The sequence below is a fragment of the Daphnia pulicaria genome, chromosome 6 (assembly GCF_021234035.1).
Source record: "Daphnia pulicaria isolate SC F1-1A chromosome 6, SC_F0-13Bv2, whole genome shotgun sequence".
Lineage (NCBI taxonomy): Eukaryota > Metazoa > Arthropoda > Branchiopoda > Diplostraca > Daphniidae > Daphnia > Daphnia pulicaria.
In genome coordinates this window covers 12258124-12276567 of record NC_060918.1, presented here as the reverse complement: position 1 = coordinate 12276567, position 18444 = coordinate 12258124, and the positions used below count along the sequence as shown (strand labels likewise).

The following is an 18444-nucleotide window of genomic DNA, read 5'->3' as shown; positions in this document are numbered from 1 at the left end:
CGATATGATTTCATTCGCGAAGGAATGGAATTAGATTGAAAGATGGAGGCCATTGTTTGTTTGTGAGTTTGTTTTGTTTTGTTTTCACCCCGGTTCTGTAGCAAGTTCGTTTGAGAAGTAATCCCCATATTAGAAAGTAGGAGAGAGAGAAGTAGGAGGTGTCATTATTTCGCTCACCAGATGGCCCCCCTGGGTCCACTTGGAGGATGCTAAATCGGAGGAAAGGTGAGCAAAGTAGGCTTCACTTTTCCAACACGCGAGAGATATCCTTCCTTTGGGCTTCCTATAATAAAGTAGGCTATGCTTCAGCACATGGCTTTATTTTTAACTTAGGTTGCTTGCCAGATGGTGGAAAACTGGAAATAAATAATTACTCCCAAAGTAAAATAAATTAATACATTCACTTAAATAAAATAAAATAATTAACTCCACTATTACCTTAAAGGTTGAAAAACGATTATTTTCAGCTTTAATTAAATATTATTATTTATTATTACCTCCTCTTGCCGCCACTTGGGGGCAGCCATTATTTGAGATTTCGCCTTACACGTCGTTTGTGGATTGTGGTGGTAGTAAACAAATTTTCGAAATCGGTTTAATGTGAGATATAGAAAAGAATGACAGTAGCCCAAGTTAGAATAAATGGAAAAGGACACCATCTGTGTTTATCTCGAGCTCTCCAGGCGTCTTTAGAAGAAGAAATTTACGCTGATGTCCGAATTGTGGTGTTTGAATCGGCCTTTCTTAACGATGGTAATCATCCTCTACGTGCCAATAGTGCCGTGCTTGCAGCCGCCAGCCCTATTTTAGCCAATATTTTAAAAGAAAGAACAGAAGATGATGAAGTAGTCTTAATATTGGATGGTTACCAACACAATGACATTTCAAATTTGTTGCAATACATCTACACAGGGCAAGCTCATATCAATCGCCAAGAGGAGCAGTCTTTCAGAGATTTGCTGAAACAGTTGCATGTTGGTAGTTTTGCCAAGCCTTTACCAAACAAGAATATTTCAACATGCTCAATGACGAGTAAAGTAGAGCTTACTCAGACAAGACCTAAGCAAATGACTGTTGAAATACCTCTGAATCAAAACAAAACAGTAATTTCTGACAATAAAAAAAGAGAAAAATATCCTGCAAAATATTTCAAAAAGCTACCAGTTTATCCAACTAGACCTTTGCAACTTCCCAAAAGAGAAATTACTCTTCAAGATCCACTGAGAAATCAACTAGACATAGTTAATCCAGATGGGATGAGAAATGGCTCTGTTTTTGAAAAAACCTGTTTAAAATTTAACTTGTTGACGGAAGCGAATGCAGTCGTTGGTAACCTGCTGGACTATCCACGAATGTCCGATCGATTAGGAATCTATTTCGACCCACAACTATTCAGCTATTACCGGGCTTTAGTACGTGCCTTGCCACCTATACGGATCTTTCTTCAAATTCAAGATGACGAACCCGATAGCGAATCGGAATGTGAAGAATCGCCAACAGTAAAAAAATGCACTAAAGTGTATCCACCTGCCCGGAAAAGAGACATCTTTCAAGTCCGCCAACAGCGCAATAGCTTTTTCAGTAGTCGATTGCCTGTCAAGACCATGTGTTGCGTTAATGGCAAGGCGCACATAATTTTAGATGGCCAGCCCATACGATTGGATCCTTTCATCAAAGCAATTGAATATCCGTTGCTAGTTCATGCCAACCAACAGTGCCATCAAGAACAATCTCAGCAGGAAGATGAGATCTCTGTGGAGGTGGAAACTGAAGCTCGACGGAAGCGTGTTTTACTCAGCACGCTCAATCGTCTTAAGAAAGACCATTCCCGTGCTAAAGAAGTTGCCCATAACATTTTGAACGCTTCATCCTCCAGGAACGAAGATGAGACTGGTGACTTGGAAACTGCAGGGACATCCAAGAAAGGATCTCGTATGCTTTCGATTTCATTTCCTTCTTCATTCACCTTTTCAATTAATGTACTTTTTTTTCCCTTTTCATTAACAATAGAGAATATGGTGATTTGTGAAATATGTGGTAAACTCATCTCAGCTTCATGGATTCGCGTTCACTTTGCTAACCATCAGGTAAACAAATGCTATGTGTTCCATCTCAAATTGATCCAAATTTCACAAATAATTAAATAGGGAGAGAAGAACTATCTGTGCGAACATTGTGGACGTTCCTTTGCATCGGCTAACCTGCTGAAATCGCACGTTCATTACCAACACAACAATCAATTAGACCTGATAAAATGCAGTATCTGTGGAAAATCTTTCACCAAAAAATCCAGGTATTAAGATTAAATGTTTCCAATCACAGAATTCAGATGGATACCAATCTCATCCCAGACTTGAGATTCATATGAGGATCCACAGTGACACGAGGCCTTATCGTTGTATAGTGCCCGAATGTGGGAAAAGATTTCATACAAATGGCAATCTGAGGAAGCATTCTTTCGTGCATACTGGAGAAAAACCACACAGATGTGTCATTTGTGATAAATCGTTCGCTCAGGTAATAAAAACAATTCGTCTTCATGCTTAAATCACAAATTTCATCCATCATTTTGATCCAGTCTACCAATTTGCGATTGCATATGCGCACCCATCAGCATTTGTTGGATCAAGGACCAAATTTTGGTGGTGCACAGCGCGTTCGTAAACCAGAAGCCATTTTCGGTTGCGAATTTTGCCCCATGACGTTTCACCGCATCCGACATTTCAATGCCCATCGTGCGACGCATACGGGCGAACAGACCACGCTGCCCTGTACTATCTGCCAACAGCAATTTCCTAACATTAACGAATTGAAGCAACATAAAAGAACTGAACATCCTGGAACGGTAGTTCACTCTAATTCCCCACTTCTTCACCGATTTCGGTACAAATTAACTATTTTTCATTTAATAGGTTCACCAGTGCTCGCTTTGTGACAAATCTTTTTTCAAAAAGACAGGTATGGTATATAATAAGTTTATAATAAACATTGTAAAAATAATTATGCTATTATATTATAAAAGCCATGCAACGACACCAGGCTACGCATACGGAAGAACCTGCTCCAAAGCCAAATTTTCCTTGTCAACACTGTAATTCACAGTTTACTACTTCCGCGGCAAGAACTGTACATGAAAGGACACATACGGGAGAGCGCCCATTCAAATGCCCAACATGTGCCAAAAGCTTTACATCTAAAGTAAGTGGAAAGTTGAAGTGATGCATTCAGGTCAGTCTTATTACTTTTTCTCTTTAATCCTCAACTAGTACAACTTCCGGCAACATTTACGGATGCATTCGGAAGAAAGACCTTTTAAGTGCAGTCAATGCAACAAAGCTTTCAGACAGCCACAACATCTCAGGTAAAATGACAGAATATTTTTAAGTTTGATTTAAATGTTGTAAATCCTTTTTGCTTTTTAATTAATCAGGGCTCACACATATACTCACAAGAACACTGAGGAGCCTGTGCCTTGCCCAATTTGTGGTAATAATTATAGAAATTTTTTAAATTATAAAACAAAACTCACAATTTTTTTGAAAATTTAGGTAAAATGTTCAGGAATAAAATTCTAGTAATGTCTCACAAGCGGATCCATAAACAAGCCAAAGTTGACCAACCAACTACTAACCAGGAAATTTTGCAACAAGAAGCTAGTCTTCAGTTTGTCGACAGCAATATGGAATTTGTCAACATTTTGGTTTTAGCTGAAAACAATGAGCTCCCTAGCACAATTTAAATGAAGTTGTTTTATAATTATCAAATATTAGTTGAAGTAAAAAAAAAGTTTGTATTTCTTTGAAAAAATTTATTTGCGTGAATTTACTCAGTAGATTGGTGAGGCCTTCTGAATGGGGAGCAAACCGAACCTCTTCTTGATGATGATTCTGTGTTGGGAATATTTGTCTTCTGGGGAGAATCGAGCTGGGAGAAAAAGAATATGTTTTAAAAACTGATGAAAAAAACTTTCCACCTTATTAAACATATACCTGGATGAGCAGAGACAGTGGGCTTGCCCTGAGGATCCACGCGCTGTGAACAAACAACGCTTACTATTAGCTAATGCTTTATATGACAGGAAAAATATTTAACATACCTTAAGAGTGTAAACTCTGTCGCCATTTTCGTTCAAATAATACATCAGATACATGATGAAATAAAGATTGCGATGGAAAATTTAATATCAGGAAGAACCGCACGTGGCTTGTTCAGTCAAGAGTTTTCCAGATAGTGCCAAGTCGTGACTCGTGCTGTCGTGGGGTTTTTTTAGCGTCTGCATGCTAGTTTTTCTGCAGTTGCTCTAATATTTTTTATTCTTTCGAACTGTCAAAACAAAATGTCAGACCTGTTGTCGAGAAAATTAGGTGCGCCAGGGTTTTCGGCTGAAATATGTGAGTAAAGCTATTTTGTAAATTTTCATTCTATATCAGTTTTGAAATAATACTATCAAGGAACCAGTATTCATCACTGTATAATTTTAAAAATTTGTAAATAGACGTTAAAGAGCTTACACAGAGTACGGTGGGCGGTCACGATTTACTACAACACAGGCAGAAAATTCAAGCCCTATCCGAAGAGACAAATCAATATCTTAAAAAAAATGTTTATCAAAATTATATGCAATTCATTGAAACAGCTAAGGAGATTTCATGTGAGTTCAGCACTCTGACAAAAAATCAAATAATATGAAAAAGGATTACCACACTAACATTTATTGCTATACTCACAGATTTGGAAAGTGAAATGTACCAACTCTCTCATTTGTTGACTGAGCAACGTTCCTTGATAGTGACACTCTTGGAAAACTCTTTACTTGGTGACAAAGCTCCTGGACTTAGGGGTGTTGAGAAACCTGAAATAAAAGCCAAGTTCAATGCTGAAGTTGCAGTTAACTTGAATGTAAACAATCAGGAAGGTAGAAAGCGTCTAACTGCACTCTTAGAAAAAGTTGAAGGCTGTGCTGTAAGTTTTGTACAATTACTCTTATTTTAAAATAAAAATCACTTCATTATTTTTCTGGTTGATTCTGTAGAATGTTGTGGAATCTCTTACAAGGACTTTAATTCATGAAGGAGATATGGTGGAATTGGATCCGTCCGATAATTGCGCAGTCGGAAGAGTTCGTGGGTTTCTACTAAATGATAGTTTTATGATTGCTTCATGGCTTCCTAACAAGTAGATAATTTTTTAACAATTCTGTGCCATCAATGTTACAGTTTTTTATTTGTAGACGGGGCAATATGCGATATCAGTATCAAGCACTGTATGAACTGGAAGGCTTAGCAGTAATCAATATTCGTGATCTGGGCCCTGTCAAATATGCGTTTAAATTAATGATGTTTCCAGATACGCGAGTGCTTCAGTGCGCTAATTCAAACGACAAGGTGCCGTCTTAATAAATGGGAGTTATAAGTCAAAGCTTAAGAAACTTTTCTTTTGTAGAAAGAGTGGCTTGAAGCTTTTGAGTTAGCCAAGCAGCTAAAGAATAAGAAAGACGTTAGCCCAACGCCTTCGGAAGAAACAAAGGACAATAGCTATGACGACGCATTCAATCGTAATTTAACCTTTTTTTTATACTATTGGAAAATACGCAATTGACTATTATGTCGTCATTTTACAGCTTTTGCAGAGGACGAGAATTTGCCTTATATTCCTAACGGAAGTGGAAGCAGCCCAGAAGTTGCCGTTGAGTCTATTCCCGATTGGGTTATAGAAGTGGCCGACGACATGGACGTCTATGTAGCACAGCGAGACTTTGAAGAAGCTGTTTCATTGGCAGAGAAAACCCGAGCATTTTGGGACGGTGCCTCTTCCAGTGTGGTCAACCTGCATCGTGATTTGAGGTGTGCCTTCTGTTATTTAAATATGGTTTTCTTATAACTAATATTAATATTATTCCCTGGTTATTCAGATTGAAAATTGATAGTCGGATTCGCCAGTTGAGCGAAGTTTTAATGAATGAGTTGCGCGTTTCTCCAGACAAATCCCTACAGGGAGGACCAAGAGCAGCTTCACGTGCCGTCCTTTTACTCTCTAGATTAGGCCAGGCATCACAAGCTTGCGATCTTTTCCTCAAACATCGCTCTGCTCTGCTAAAGCACAATCTCCGTCAGCTAAAAACAGAGGGAGCCACAACCCTGTACATCAAAAGAATAACGAGTCTTTTCTTTCCTTTTGTTGCGGACACTGGTCGAGAAATATCTCGTGTGTTTCCTAAAAACAAAGTTTGCGCTTCCGGTATGTGAAAAATGGTTTTATTATTTATGTTCAAACCTTTCATCAGCATAACGTTTTATTTTTAGCCTTTGTTGTTTGGTCGCGGAATGAAGTCGGAAAATTTGGAAATAATTTCAGAAAGCATGTCTTCACATCAGGCTCAACACTGACGACGGTCGCTGAATGCGTCGCTCTAGTGAGGAACCATTCTGAACAGGTAATCAACATTTACAAATAATAAATTTCTTTACATCAATTCTAACGCAGAGCTCTCATGAAATTTAGCTCATTGAAATTGGATTGGATTTGACTTTCTATTTGGAAAGTGAACTCCGTGGTCAAGTGGAGCGATGTTTGCGCGATGCCCGTGAGAAGCTTTTGGAATCTATTAAGCTTCGTGCTCTTGAAGATAAATGGCGACCGGTGAACCTCGTCAACAAGAGTGGAATTGCAAGATTTGCTGATGATTTGAGCGAAATAGGAATTGCATCAATTCATTCTTTGGTTTATGGTTGGTTTAGTACTGGAATGAAATTCTCAATTAGGTGTTAACTAATAAATTGTATTCCTTAGATGAATGCTGGGTGGCTCTAACAAGCAACACAATTAATTTTTCGAAGGCCTACTTGACTTTCCTGGATGACGCGCTGAAGATGCCCTCAGCAGATAGCAACATTTTTGTTGATGAGATCTTGCATGATATTTTCCAAGCCCAACTGAAGCACGTGGAAAACTCTTTGCGCTCGGGCAAATACAAGGGGGAGGTATTATAGATTAGTCGTACTATATTTTTTGTTAATTACTATTTAAAAATCATTTCAATTTTCCTAGGCAAAATTCATCCATAAAAATGCCTCATTTTTAATACATACTGTTCTGTCGCTAGCTCAGCATAGGGTTGAAGAGGTTCGGCTTCATCCGAGTCCTTCATTCGCGAAATTGCGGGCAGATTTTGAATGGTTAGCTAATGATGGCAAGAAAATAATTACTACCATTAAATCTCCTGCATCTGATCAGTCTTTTATTTAACCAACTGTGAATGTAATAGATTCGGAGAAAATACAAATACATGGCAATGATGAGTTAGAAAAGGCTTTGATGTTTTTATTTGTTACAGCTCAAGTTCGTCTGCTTTAGTAATGTCAACACGTGCCGTTGATTCCTGATTCAATTCAATCCAAGTGCCTTGTTGGTCATGAATCATGATATCTTGTCGAAAATGTTTGGCTACACTAGCCAGTTATCACCTAAAAGGTACATTATTTCAAAACATTTTATTTTTCAGTTTCATTCCATTGTTGTTGTTTTTTTTTAACTTGAAGGTTTCCAGTTGTCTAGAACTATGATTGCAATTCGAGCCAATTGTATCAAAACAACATGTGAAACCAGAAATAGTCCTGGCCACAGAAACTTCTCTATATCAAATCCAAATTCTAGAGCAACTATTAAAAGTCAAGATCAAAATAGTGACCCACAGAAAATAGGTGATGAAGAAATCGAACTACATGAAGAAGAGACTGAAGAAAGCCACAACACTTATTTGCTGCCAAACTTTTTAACTGAACCAGCAAGTGAAGGAACAGAGGTTCTATTAGATGGGGTCCCAAAGATAGTATCTGAAGAAAAAATTCTAAAAACCAACCGGGAAATCAAGTCTGCAAAAGCCCAAGCTAAAAAGGCTGAGAAAAAATTAAGAGACCATCTTCAGAGTGAAGATGCAAAGGCAACTGCCATTGAATTACAAAAGAAAAAAGAAATTGCTTTCCGATTAAGTCTCAAAAGTTACGTAACCATGTGCATGCAGCAGGGTATGGTCTACAAGGCCATGCTCTTGTTAAGAAACTACCATGAAGAGGTAAAACATTTCAAGAGCAGTGAAGTATATGATGCTATGCTCAGAGAGGCTTCTGTGTGTTGCAGCTGGAAGCTCATTAAGGAAATTGTGACAATGATGGAGGAAGGTGGTATTCCCTTTACTTTAGAATCGTTTGCCGCTTGCTTCATCGGTTTGGGCCTAAAGTCTGAACGAGAAAGCGGCTTGGAAGCCATTTCGGAAAATCTTCTAGACAAAATGGAAATTTGTGATCTAAATGTAGACGATATTTTCAAAACTTGCAAGTTCCTGGGTAATCACAGGGAACTGGCAATCAAAGGAATAAGGTTGGGTTTACCCGATTTTGAACCCGAATTTTCTTCAACTCCACTAACATACACCACACCTTTGCTGACTTCCTTAAACGACACACATGTCGAGTCGGCCATTCCATCAAACGTAGAAGGGCTGCTGAAAGAAGACAAGTACTATTTATTCCTTTGTACGATTTTGACATAATTATTGTTTCTAACACAAATTTTTACAGCCTGAAAAAATTAGCCACCCAGCAACTGGATTCAGAAATGAGTGGTGCCGTGTTTATACAATCCATCACAAATTCAAACTCTGTCTCAGTGAATAACCAGGCGATAAGTGAAATGGAAAAACTGGAGCAAGAATGGATACCAGTGTTGCGAGAAGCGATTATTCGCGATATGCAAATGTGCAAGGCCCAATTTGAAGCGACACGTCGCAAGACGTTGCACATCTACCCATTTTTGTCCGCCTTATCGACTGAAGATTACGTCCGACTGCTGACTCAAGAAGTCCAAATGCTTTCAGGCACATCCGAACTCTTCTCACCAAGTATGCACCTTTTCTGTCGCAACTTGGGTTTCAAAGTAATTAGAGAAACACGCATCCAACGTAAGAAAGAAAACGGGCAATTGGAAAAGTTTCAACTTCTTTATGACAAATACTGTCAGTGGTATATGAATCCGACAAAAGACGGCCAACTGTGTAACCCTAGGCAGATGTGGCAGCAACTTGTGACACAGCATCAAATGGAAGGATGTGACTTGGATTATGAGTCAATTTTCTGGCCACATACCGTCGTCCTCGCTGTTGGTCAATTCCTCTACAATATAATCCTGAGCAACTTGAAAATTGCCGATCCCACCAACACCGATGGGAAACTTTCACCCGCGTTCTACGTAGTTTATCGCACCAAAGGCGTCAGATCCCTAAGAGAAATCAAACCGCATCCCCAACTCGTTAAATTCTACGACGTAATGTGTTTATTCATTCATTTTATTTCCCGATTTGGGCTCAGGGTAACCATTTATTTCTGTCTTACAGGAGATACGCAAGAAGAAATTAAGCTTCGATTCTTCTCTGTTGCCCATGCTTTCACCACCCTTGCCGTGGAGTTCGCATAAATGCGGAGGTTATTTGGTTACCGACGTTTCACTGGTGCGTTTACCAGCGCATGCTTCCAAACAGAGATTAAGATTGGCAAACACTCCTCCTCAACAACTTTATCCCGCGCTGGATGCATTGAACGCACTTGGATCCATTCCGTGGAGAATCAACGGCGCTATCCTAGATTTGGTTATTCAGATATTCAATGCTAATGGTAGCAAAAAACTTCATATACCTCAGCCGCCATCTGCACTAGCTATACCGTCGCCTGTTGCTGCCGAAGCCGATGGATCGCACAAAGTTAAAGCTTATCGAGGTTAGTTTTTACTTGTCAGGAACGATTTGCCAACTCTTTCCCAAATTTTCTCTTATCCATTCCTCAGATCGAATCGCCTTCAAACGACAGAAAGCGGAGATGTATAGTTTGTGGTGTGATTCCCTTTATCGCTTATCACTTGCTAACCATTTCCGAGATAAAGTTTTCTGGCTACCACATAACATGGACTTTAGGTTGTATATTGAATGCTGCTAATTTTTTAAATTGTTAATTGTTGTTAAAGAAGGTCAAGGTTTATTTTAATTTCTTTTGTTTTTGATGATAAATATTTTAGAGGTCGAGTATACCCATGTTCTCCCCATCTTACGCATCTTTCCCACGATATGGCTCGATCACTGCTCTTCTTTGCCCAGGGAAAACCTTTGGGTGCTGACGGTTTCAACTGGTTAAAACTGCATGTGATAAATTTGACTGGTACGAAGAAAAGGGAGCCGATTAGTGAACGCTATGCCTATGCCGAGAAAATAATGCCGGAAATTCTCGACTCAGCCGATAATCCTTTAACGGTTAGACTTGCCAAGAATTATTATCATTTATTATTTTTTAACTGTTGAAACTTTAACAATAATAAAGGGAAGACAATGGTGGGTCAATTCAGATGAACCGTGGCAAACCTTAGCAGCTTGTATGGAAGTCGCAAATGCATTAAGATGTCCAGAAGGACCGGAAGCTTATGTTTGTCACTTACCTATCCATCAAGACGGATCGTGTAATGGATTACAACATTATGCAGCTTTAGGGCGAGATACAGTTGGAGCCGAAAGCGTCAATTTAACACCGGCTGATAGACCACAAGACGTTTACAGCAACGTGGCCAATCTAGTACACAATACTTTCGATTGTTTTTTTGTTTTTTTATGGAGAATTAATTTTTTTTTGTTTTGTTTTTCAAATATAGGTTGAAAGGGAACGTTCCAAAGATGCTGCGAATAATGTTGAAATTGCTCAACTTCTTGCTGGACTGATCAATCGGAAGATCATCAAGCAAACAGTGATGACGACAGTATACGGTGTCACGCGGTACGGTGCCCGATTACAAATTGCCAAACAGCTTAAAGGTACATAAATTTGTGGTGTACAGTACACGATTCTGATATTTTTGGGTAAATTACTAACTTCATTAACTTCTGCCTAAACAGAACTACCGAGTCTAACACCTGAACAAGTTCAAGTTGGATCTGTTTATTTAGCTGACAAAACATTTCAAAGTTTACAAGACATGTTTACGTCGGCTAAAGATATTCAAGACTGGTTTACTGAAAGTGCTAAATTGATTTCAACCGTCGCCGGAGAAAGTGTCGAATGGATCACTCCGATTGGGTTACCAGTTGTGCAGTCGTACAACAATAATCCTTACGACGAAGCAAGGTAAATTGGGTATTTATTTTTATCATTCCCAGAAATTCTAACAGTTTGTGTTGACAGTCGACCGAATGCGATTAAACAACGCAACGCATTCCCACCAAACTTTATTCACTCCTTGGACTCGAGCCACATGATGCTAACTGCACTGTATTGCCAACGAAAAGGCATCACTTTTGCGTCCATTCACGATTGTTTCTGGACTCATCCTTGCACTGTGGCAGAAATGAATAAGGTGATATTTAAAAAACCTCGAATTCCAGATTTGTTGTTTATTCATCTTTCCCCTGTATTTTTTTTTTTTTAAATTTCAGATCTGTCGACAACAATTCGTCTCTCTCCACTCTCAGCCTATTTTGGAAGATCTTTCAAAGTTTTTGGTCTCACAGTTTGCCGTCCGAGCGAGGTATTTAATAATAGATTTGCTATATTGCTCACACTTCATTTGTAAAATCTTATCTTTTTTTAAGTGGTGCCGATGCTGTTGACGATGACACGCCCAAAGGACTTGCAAGACACAGATTGAATCAAATTATAAGTGAAGTGCCTAGACGCGGTATGTTTGATTTGCGCCTTGTTCTCGACTCGGTCTACTTCTTTTCCTGAACTATAAAGAATTATTCGGACTTGTTCGTTGGACAAAAATTAACAACAGTTAGGAAAGTTATAAAATCTGTGCATTCGTATAATTAGTATTGTCTAGTCTTTTCCACAATAAACCCGACGTGGTAGTTCCTAATTTTTTCATTGTTTATAAGGAGATAGATCAACAAGATAAAAATCAATCGCCTACACACGATAATCTATTGTTAATTTTCATCAAGGAAGACCCGCCATTTTATGAAAGACAGACGATGAAAGAGAATCTGGTAGTTCCACGATATGAAACCAACAGGAAATAATTCTCGTCCCAATTCATTTTTTAAAATACGAATTAATTTTGCTGACCGAGACTGCACTAGTAACGAAACGATTACAAATTTTCCGTCGTTTGGGAAAAAATATGAGGAGTTACCGCTATGAATTGAGAAAAGCATATAGAGAAACTTTTACGAAGAAAAAAAAATATCGCGAGACTAGTGGATAACACTAGGTCTTCCTTCTTCCTCATTGATGGATTGGTCTTCATTAACCCCCAAAAGTGGCTCCGAGTCCGATCCGCGACGGCACTTGCAAATCGAAGCGTTGATAATGTTGTTGTACAAGCCCATGCCCATCACAAGCAAAGCAAATCCAATAATCTGTAATAAAAGCGTCACATTAATTAGATTTTTCTTTACAAAGTTTTGATTGACATTTAATCAATAAAACTAATTTATATATCATTCATACCTGAGGCCAATAAAATTGTTGCCATTGAAGAGATAGACTCACGCTCCAAATAACAAGCGTTCGTACCGAATCCAGAACCATACGAGTGGTTGCTGACAATTCCTTTGTGACGCTGACACCAGCGAAATTAAAAAATGCGATACTTATCACGGTACCTAGAAAGAAATGACAATGAGGGATTGAAGGCTGAAAAACAATCGAAAATAAATACCTGACATGGCGAGAATAATCATTGGGTTATTACGCATTTGGATGAAACCATCCAAAGCATCTTCAAGGACCATACGAGGATTAGAGCTAAATGGAGGTCCCACACGAAGGAAATACATGGGAATAAGCAAGAGGGACAGGGTTACAAAGCCAAAAATACCCTCCCAGCCGACAGCCTGCAACGCTGGCACATTGTGTTTGGTAACAAATTTCTCTTCCCATACCATTTGGCTGGCTGTAACGATTTGCGCCATAACAATCAGCAGATCACCAGTGATAATGCTGTTGATTGAGTTGTTGCTGCTACCAGAGCCAAAGATGAAATCGGAAGCGCCCACCACACTCAGACCCATGATGACGGTTAACATTCCAAGCCATTCACGCGCTTTTAAAAGCCTCCCTAGGAAAGCTGTGGACAAAAGTCCAGTGAAAATAATGACAGCACCTACATCAAAAGAATTAGAAGTGAATAGATTTGTTTGTTAGATGTGGAAATGCTGAATGGTCTACCTCTCAGCATTTGGAATGAGGAAGCATATGTCAGATTGAGTCCAACATACATAGTCGATGTTGCCAACATGTCAAGCATAGCAGGTGGGAAGAAAATGAGTGGATTAAAACTGCAGACAGGGTTGTCAACAACAGCAGCCAGTTCATTTGCTTGAGACTATCATGGACAAGAAAAGAATTTGTCAATAAAATTCCAAGAATTGGAGAAACTTACACTAATACCTGTTTCCTCTTTTTGGCAAAATGCGAAATGGTAAACACCAGGAGACATAGGGATTCTCCAATGAACATAGTACATGCCTGCAAGAAAGGATGGTTGAACGGCTGTACATCCCCAACACTGTTTTCTGATTCAAGTTTATCAGCCCATCTAAAAAGGGAGGATGGTATTAGTAGCAGTGAAAGGATGACTCACAGTGTCTCATCTTACTTTGTGGAGAGGGTGTTGATGGAACCAGTAACAACCATCAAAACAGCCAGTGAAAGTTGATAACTTGTCCAAGCCATGGTGATCTCTCGGGCAAACAAGTGCTCTTAATTAAATAATGCGCACTCACCGGTGCCGAGTTGTAATGCTTCCGCAATCAAATTTCTGACTAGGTCAATGCGATTGGGCGGTTGTCTTACTTCTCTGTACGTCCTTCACCAAAGAAACTTCAGTAACAACTGGCAGTGGTAGCCTCGAGATTGACGAAAACCAAAAACCACTATGCAGATTTATATTTTCAATCGGCCTCCGTCAATGTGTCAAACTATACGCCCATTACCAGCCATCTATGTGTAGTGGTTAAAAGCTTTTAAGACCCAAATGAAGTACAAATTTACGCGGTTGAAGGTTTATCACATGATATCAACGGTTTTGTTTTCCGGTAATATCAGCAATGCTACATCTAGAAGACTGCATTAGTTGGGAAATGTACTCAAATTTAGTCTCTAGTAAAGGTAATATGCATGAAGTGGAAAATAAGTCTGTCCTACATTCAAGACCGGTGATTCGTCAAGACCGGTTTCTTATTCAGGGACAATAACGGGTTATTATCACGTTCCTTTTTCCCCTTTCTCTTTTTGAAATTTCCTTTTCCTTGTTGAAAGTTTTCTTTTTTAACGCGTCCGTACTGCAGACGATTTTTCGCATATGGCCAGCTGCTACATCACCAGTGGATTGTCAACAGGTACTACATAATACATGGGTAGGCTAAAAGTGTTCAATAGATGTGGTCAAATTCGTAAGAATATGGCAACAAAATGAACAAACTGAAGCTTTCATGTACTGCAAACTACTACTTCCGCTCTCATTGATCCTATTAGTCATCAGTTAAAAAGTGATATGCTTACTATCGGAAACAAAATCGTTACAGATCAGCTTCTGATGTTAATTTGAGCTAAACCCAAACTTTCGGATGATGATTTCATTTAGTATATGAATTTACTTGTTTAAAAATGTTAGCACTAATTAATAGTCATGCAGTATTTGTAATACAATCAGTTTCTAATTCGTAGTCCTGTGACAAGTAACTTTCAAATTGAAAGTTTCGAGTTGCAAACTATTCGAGATCAACAATATCAACCGAAACCATTTTTGTTCCATGTTCATTTTAAGAATACGGTTTTTCAATTGCCAAGACATCAAAACGACAGCAAAATGAATAACTGGAATTTGAACATTTATCAATTGAGAAATAAATTCAACACGTTCAAAATGTGATTGATTTACAATCTTCATCGTTCGATTGTTATAACATTTTACACAAGGATTTATATCAATTTTCAGCACGCTATATTCGCGCAAATAAAAATAATGTAAGAAACGCTGTGCTATTTTCTTCCTCTTCAGGTGAAACATGGTGCAAGTAACTATAAACGATCACTTATTCAAGGAAACTTCTCGAATCGAATTTTCCACGCCAAAAGGGATGGGACACGAAATTGAACGGGACATCGGAAAAGCCATGAGGATGCGAGAGAAAGGACCAAGAATCCAACATACAAGTTTTAACCCAACATTTCAATAAGGATCTCTGAGAGTTGATTTTCAGTGATTGAAATTTCACTTAATCGTTCGCGGTTTTTACAGAGCAAGAAAGCAGCTAACAGTTTTCTGTGTCTTCGTCGACGAGCAGGAGGTTAATAATTCCTCCAACCAAACAACGATTATTTTTCCCGTCAATTTTTATCTTAGTCTTTGGTCCTATATACAAAACGCATGTGTGAATAGAGAAAAATCGAGACGCTCCTCTCCCCGCATTGTTAATGGTAAGAGTGTGAAAGCTGGAAATAGCGTCAATCATATCCTCTTCATAAGAATAAACTTAAGCTCTTACGATGTTAATATGCGATAGCCTGAGCGACACCGTTAATAGTCTTCGATTTAAGTACGCCATTTTCACTGATCGTGACTGTTTCCACTCCATTTTCTACGACTCTGCAGTTAAATAAAAACAAACCAAATTAAAGATTCACACACACACAACAAACAATAATAAAAATAATTAAAAATTGAAAACTCACTTTTTTGTGACGATTTTTTTCCCGTTGCTAACCCGTGTGGAAGTAGAGGTCCGTTTGACGGCAGGGACGGGCTGACCGCCAGCACCAACGCCAAAGGTGGTAGTTGAGAAGAATTCCGATCCTCCCACGCCACTGCCCATAGTATCGTGCATACTGAAAAAGTTGCTTATGCCCATTGGACCACCGAGACCGCCCATTCCGAAACCCATTGGTGAGAAAAACGGGCTGGCGAGAGAATTGTTGGGCTGACGAGACAATCCACCACTAACGGATGCCCTTTGACCTCGATTGTTGTTGTTGTTTCTATTTCTTGAACCTGCTTTTTTAAACAACATTAGTACCTAGATAACAAAATAAAAATGCGTCCAACTTGTAAATAATACCTCCAAAGAAAGGATCATTGCCAAAGAAATCATCCATGAGATCAGCCATTGGGTCACCTCTAAAGAATTCTTTGAAAACTTCTTCTGGATCCCTAAAAGCGAATCCGGGGAAGCCAAAACCAAAATCGAAAGGTGAACCGAACCCGAAGGAATCAAAACCTCCAAATCCAGCGCCATGATCGCCACGTGATCTGTGACTGTGATGACCGCTTGAAGGTCGACCAGAATTGAGGAGCCCTTCTTTGCCATATTGATCATATATCTTTCGTTTCTTTTCGTCAATTAACACCTCGTATGCTTCAGATAGCTCACGGAAACGACTCGTGGCTTCTTCTTGGTTATCAGGATTCTTGTCAGGATGCCATTTCAGGGCGAGTCTTCGATACCTAGAAAGACGTAAAAGTATTTGTGAATTAAAAAATACATTCATTAGTGTAAAAATAGGAGGCAGCCATGTGAATTTTTTGCCAACTCATAACAATTATTATAAGATTGTTGAGAGTTACGTTCCGCCACAGAAATCAAAACCGTAACCAAACGACGGCGATGCGTGCAAGTGTAACCTTTTCTAATTTCTAAAAATAAATCAGCAGGAAGGTTTTCTTTGTACTGAGCCAAGAATGACCACCCACCACCCAAGAGCTTGACATAAATTGTTGCTCAAGTTGTTTTTAGGCTAATGATCTCAATCTATAGCTTCACAAGTCCCTGCATTCTATAACAAGTTGGAATTGGCAATGTGAAAGCATAACTAGTTGAATACATACGATTTCTTGATATCAGTTGTTGATGCACTGCGCTGTATTTCAAGGATCTTGTAGTAATCTACCATTGTGGTGGATGGACCAGCCTCCTCGGCTGCTGGTTGGCTTTCGTTTTTCAGACCTGTAACCACAAAAACCAAGAAAGGTGAATTAACACAAATTCAGCAAGCAGAACATTTCATCAAGTGAAACCAAGTAATTTGAAACCCAAACTCTTGCCTTTTCCTTTGCTTTCAGTGTTATTCTTAGAAGAACGGCCACTTTTCCCACTTGTTTCTGGCTCTTTATGAGTAGTGGATTCTCTGCCAGCAAATTTCTGGCTAGTTCTACCAGAAGGGAGGCCTATTTCGTCGTCTTCTAAAATTTGCACATCGTCGTCAGAATCTCTCTCAACGCGCAATCGCTTTCGAGACCGTTCATCCTGCTGCGGTTTCTGTCTGACGTATGGCTTAGTTGTTTCCATACCGTTGCTACCGCTGGCGCCATCAGTTTTCCGTACTGGACCCATGGCCTCGTTTAAATCACTTGTTTAAGATAATACACTTTTCAGAACGTATGGCCAGAGAAAAACTAATGACACAAACGCGCACAGAATACGTTGAATACGAGTTGTCAGCTGGGTGCGTTCTTGTTATTTTTTCTTCCCTTCTCAACCTGGATTTTTCTAGTAAATTCCCAGTCCGCTATCACCACCTAGCGATAGAGAAAACAACTCCATGTTGACACAAAGGGGGGAAGAAAAAAACGAGGGAAAAATGTGTGACGATCGCCTCCCCTTCCAGCCCTCAACACACCCAAATGTCAACAGAAAGAAAAACAATTTTCACACGGGGTCTCCAAGTGTTTGAGGGTCGTAGATCAACTTGAAAGCTAATGAAGTCTCAGGCTTCCTGTCGTCATGAATGCTAACAAAGAGAGTCAAAGATAGTATTTTAGAGCTTCTTTCTTCAGACATGTAGCCTTTCATTTTATGTCAACCCGACGTGCAAGTTTTTATCCCACCCACATGTTGTTTTTCCTTTTTTTTATTCCCACCACAGTCGGCGTGAATCAAGTGAAAAAAAAAAAAATAAAACGGGACGACGATCAAGTATTCACGGCTCGCGCCCGAACCACCTCCACCGACTCATCGGGCCATACAAGGCAACGAACGGTAGAAGAGGCAAGGTTACAGTCATCGTTTAAGTATCCCTTTTAACGCTCGCAAATCGCGTACGAGGGTTGTTGCAAATCTGCGAGTCTTCTCTACACACTACTTTAGTCGGCGACGCTCAAAACTTATAAATAACAAGGCAAGGCCATTACGATTGGTGGCAACTGTCGTCCACTGGACCTTCTCTCCTTTTGCCATTATCCCCGAGAGGAAAACGACGACGACTACGTGTGTGTGTTGGAACAATCCTTACAAGGTTTCACTTAAAGCCAAGCTGTGTTAACCAAACTCTACTCAACCTTGGGATTGCTCGGGAGAGTCAGACAGACATTGGCCTGATTACAAGACCGTGTAGCATACAGGGATAAATTACAAGACCACAATATGTGTATATATCCAATCACGTGGTGGTTTGGGACATATGGGTATCGGTA

The 18444-nt window shown here is 39.4% G+C and overlaps 4 protein-coding genes across 7 annotated transcripts; 2 read left to right on the top strand and 2 right to left on the bottom strand.

Moving 5' to 3' along the window:
* Positions 1–524: 524 nt before the first annotated feature.
* On the top strand, positions 525–7298 carry LOC124344257. Its single transcript, XM_046797776.1, has 21 exons — positions 525–1932; positions 2011–2087; positions 2148–2293; positions 2352–2517; positions 2579–2845; positions 2913–2958; positions 3023–3198; positions 3267–3361; positions 3431–3486; positions 3549–3711; positions 4494–4651; positions 4730–4962; positions 5033–5175; positions 5231–5384; positions 5443–5554; positions 5621–5843; positions 5912–6237; positions 6303–6433; positions 6502–6727; positions 6790–6980; positions 7048–7298. Exons 1-21 carry the CDS (start codon positions 618–620, stop codon positions 7243–7245), a joined length of 4602 nt encoding a protein of 1533 aa, XP_046653732.1. The 5' UTR covers positions 525–617; the 3' UTR covers positions 7246–7298.
* Positions 7299–7339: 41 nt separating this feature from the next.
* Positions 7340–11889, top strand: LOC124344099 (DNA-directed RNA polymerase, mitochondrial-like). Its single transcript, XM_046797540.1, has 12 exons — positions 7340–7470; positions 7539–8514; positions 8577–9318; positions 9389–9767; positions 9835–9961; positions 10063–10294; positions 10362–10610; positions 10687–10846; positions 10928–11156; positions 11214–11385; positions 11465–11556; positions 11621–11889. Exons 1-12 carry the CDS (start codon positions 7419–7421, stop codon positions 11754–11756), a joined length of 3546 nt encoding a protein of 1181 aa, XP_046653496.1. The 5' UTR covers positions 7340–7418; the 3' UTR covers positions 11757–11889.
* A 46-nt stretch (positions 11890–11935) lies between these two features.
* LOC124344187 (solute carrier family 35 member F6-like) lies at positions 11936–14280 on the bottom strand. Its single transcript, XM_046797675.1, has 6 exons — positions 13633–14280; positions 13425–13572; positions 13203–13359; positions 12694–13137; positions 12483–12637; positions 11936–12391 (listed from the first exon to the last, which is right to left on the bottom strand). The coding sequence occupies exons 1-6, from the start codon at positions 13707–13709 to the stop codon at positions 12227–12229; spliced, it is 1146 nt and encodes a 381-aa protein (XP_046653631.1). The 5' UTR covers positions 13710–14280; the 3' UTR covers positions 11936–12226.
* Positions 14281–14849: 569 nt separating this feature from the next.
* On the bottom strand, positions 14850–17525 carry LOC124344180 (dnaJ homolog subfamily B member 6-like). 4 transcript variants are annotated; one of them, XM_046797663.1, is made up of 6 exons: positions 17077–17522; positions 16861–16978; positions 16094–16479; positions 15711–16029; positions 15524–15624; positions 14850–15390 (listed from the first exon to the last, which is right to left on the bottom strand). In XM_046797663.1, the coding sequence occupies exons 1-5, from the start codon at positions 17363–17365 to the stop codon at positions 15528–15530; spliced, it is 1209 nt and encodes a 402-aa protein (XP_046653619.1). In that variant the 5' UTR covers positions 17366–17522; the 3' UTR covers positions 14850–15390; positions 15524–15527. The 4 variants fall into 4 exon arrangements, with proteins under 4 accessions (XP_046653619.1, XP_046653618.1, XP_046653620.1 ...); XM_046797662.1 differs by having other exon boundaries at positions 14850–15624; positions 17077–17520; XM_046797664.1 differs by having other exon boundaries at positions 14850–15624; positions 15711–16026; positions 17077–17517.
* Positions 17526–18444: the final 919 nt, after the last annotated feature.